Genomic DNA, 2,248 nt, shown 5'->3' with positions numbered 1-2,248 from the left:
ATATCTCAGTATCCGGTCAGAGTGCTGTTCGTCTGTATAATGCATGTGATCGTTCCCATGACCTACAAACAAAGAAAAGCACCAGTGAGTCCTAGATGCACTTAAAAGAATCCACACGTTACACGTGGAATGTACACTCCGCATTACTGCACCCACTACACTTGCAGGCTGCAGTAAAGGGAGACGCGGCCCACCGACAGCGCAAAGAAAAAACCGCCGTGGTAGTTGAACCCACATCAGACGATGAAAACTCAGACACAGCCGCCACCGCCCAACACAGCATGAGCGAGGCTGACCAGGTCGTGTTGGAGGAGAATGACTGGGTGTTCGAGGTGTGTGTGGTATGAATATGGGAGTATGTGCGTGTGCATGTACAGGTATATACAGTACACCGACTGCAGGCCAATATAACAGTATCAGTGTGGCTGACCAGGCCGTGTTGAAGAAGAATCATTGGTTCTTCGAGGTGTGTTTTGTTTCATATAAATATGTGTATGTGTGAAGTAGCAGATGCATACAACGTGCGAGTGCTTGGCTCGATCTAAGTACACGTATGTGTATGGGTACATATACAGTCGTAGGCAGTATACTGACTGCAAACCAACAGAACAGCGTCAGTGAGACTGACTCAGGCGGTGTTAGAGGAGCATGGCTGAGTGTTCCAGGCGTGCGCGATAAATGTTTGTGCATGTCGGCAGACCCAACAACCCAACAGGAGCAGTGCGGCCGACCCATCAATATTAGCGGACAGAGACCGAATGCTTCAGCCGAGGTATCTGGATAAGTCTTTGTCTACGCACACACACAGTGCTATACAGTGCACAGGTGGTGCACGCATGGAGCCACTACGACATGCGACGACACGAGTGTCGTTGATTTTTCGGACCGTTTGGGTGCGCTTTCATTGCACGTGCTGAGCGTCGTACGTTTGCGGTCATGCACAACCCGTACACACCTGTTGGCCTATTCGATGGTGGGCCATTGCAAGTGTTTTGCGTTCATGTGTGCTATAGGCTGCAATCTTGCGAGTCTATGTCACACAACTCAGTGGGTCGCAGCAATAGAGAAGTCCAAAGGTCTCGTTCTAGTCTCCATTTATACCAGGATAGCCTACTCATCCTGAATGTATCGCACCTACTCCCTTGTATCTCACCTACTCCTTAGTATCTCACCTACTCCTTAGTATCTCACCTATTCCTTTGTATCTCATCTTCTCATTTGTATCTCACCTACTCCTTAGTATCTCACCTACTCCTTAGTATCTCACCTATTCCTTTGTATCTCACCTTCTCATTTGTATCTTATCTACTCCTTAGTATCTCACCTACTCCTTTGTATCTCATTAACTCGTTTGTATCTTACCTACTTCTTTGTATCTCACTTACTCCTTCGTATCTCATTTACTCCTTCGGATCTCACCTACTCCTTAGTATCTCACCTACTGCTTTGTATCGCACCTACTCCTTTCCCATAGGCGAGCGACGATCTGGATGTGTATATAGCGCAACGCGAATTCGAAAAGGCCGTCAAGTTGATCCACAAAACTCAAGCGTTTGTGCGGGCCAAAAAGGTGTCCAATGAAATGCTCATGGCTGAGTTGGACGACATGATCGAGGTATATCTGGGTCAGCCCCAGTGCATGCAATGCAGGATACCTGAACGTATACGCACACATGAATGAGTGCAGGGGCGCTCATCCTCGCCTCACCCCTTGTACTGTGCATAACCCCAGAAGACGTGCGTCTACGGGAGAACCTGTACCCACACTTGCACTTGCATGTAATACGATTGTTCGCACACACCTGCACGTGTATGTAGTGCGATTGTTCACTCACACCCGCTTCCTCTGCATGTACACACCACCACCACAGGTGCGCCAGGAGGAGATCACGGGTCTGCTCATGAGCGAGCTCAGTAATCCCACCATGAAAAAGAAGGACATGCAGCGATGTATCAAGCTGTGTGTCAGCCTGGGCCAGAACAACCGCGCGCGTGCCATGTTCCTCAAGAACAGAGGAGGTGGTCTACACAGGGACATGCGCCACATTAAGATCGAGGGGGTGACGGAGGTGTACGTGTACAAGCTGTCGCAGATGTTCTTCAACTTCATCCGCACGGTGACCATGGAGTTTCTGTCAAGTTTCAGCGCCGTTGCCCGATCGTTCGGGTGGGTGGTACTTACTGATGCGAATGGAGTGAATAAGCGACAATTTAATATATATATATATATATATATATATATATATAT

General features: G+C 48.4%; 1 protein-coding gene across 1 annotated transcript in view; it reads left to right on the top strand.

The window, feature by feature from the left end:
• Positions 1–2,248, top strand: part of SARC_07798 (hypothetical protein) — a gene marked incomplete at both ends in the record, with an annotated part of 12,701 nt that overhangs the window by 3,815 nt on the left and 6,638 nt on the right. Inside the window, 3 exons of the mRNA XM_014298254.1 lie at positions 168–332; positions 1,475–1,615; positions 1,872–2,174. Of these exons, the coding sequence (XP_014153729.1) occupies positions 168–332; positions 1,475–1,615; positions 1,872–2,174 (609 nt within the window). The remainder of the gene's footprint in view (positions 1–167; positions 333–1,474; positions 1,616–1,871; positions 2,175–2,248) is intronic.

Source organism: Sphaeroforma arctica (genome assembly GCF_001186125.1).
Source record: "Sphaeroforma arctica JP610 unplaced genomic scaffold supercont1.642, whole genome shotgun sequence".
NCBI lineage: Eukaryota > Ichthyosporea > Ichthyophonida > Sphaeroforma > Sphaeroforma arctica.
This window is presented reverse-complemented; position numbering and strand designations above follow the sequence as displayed.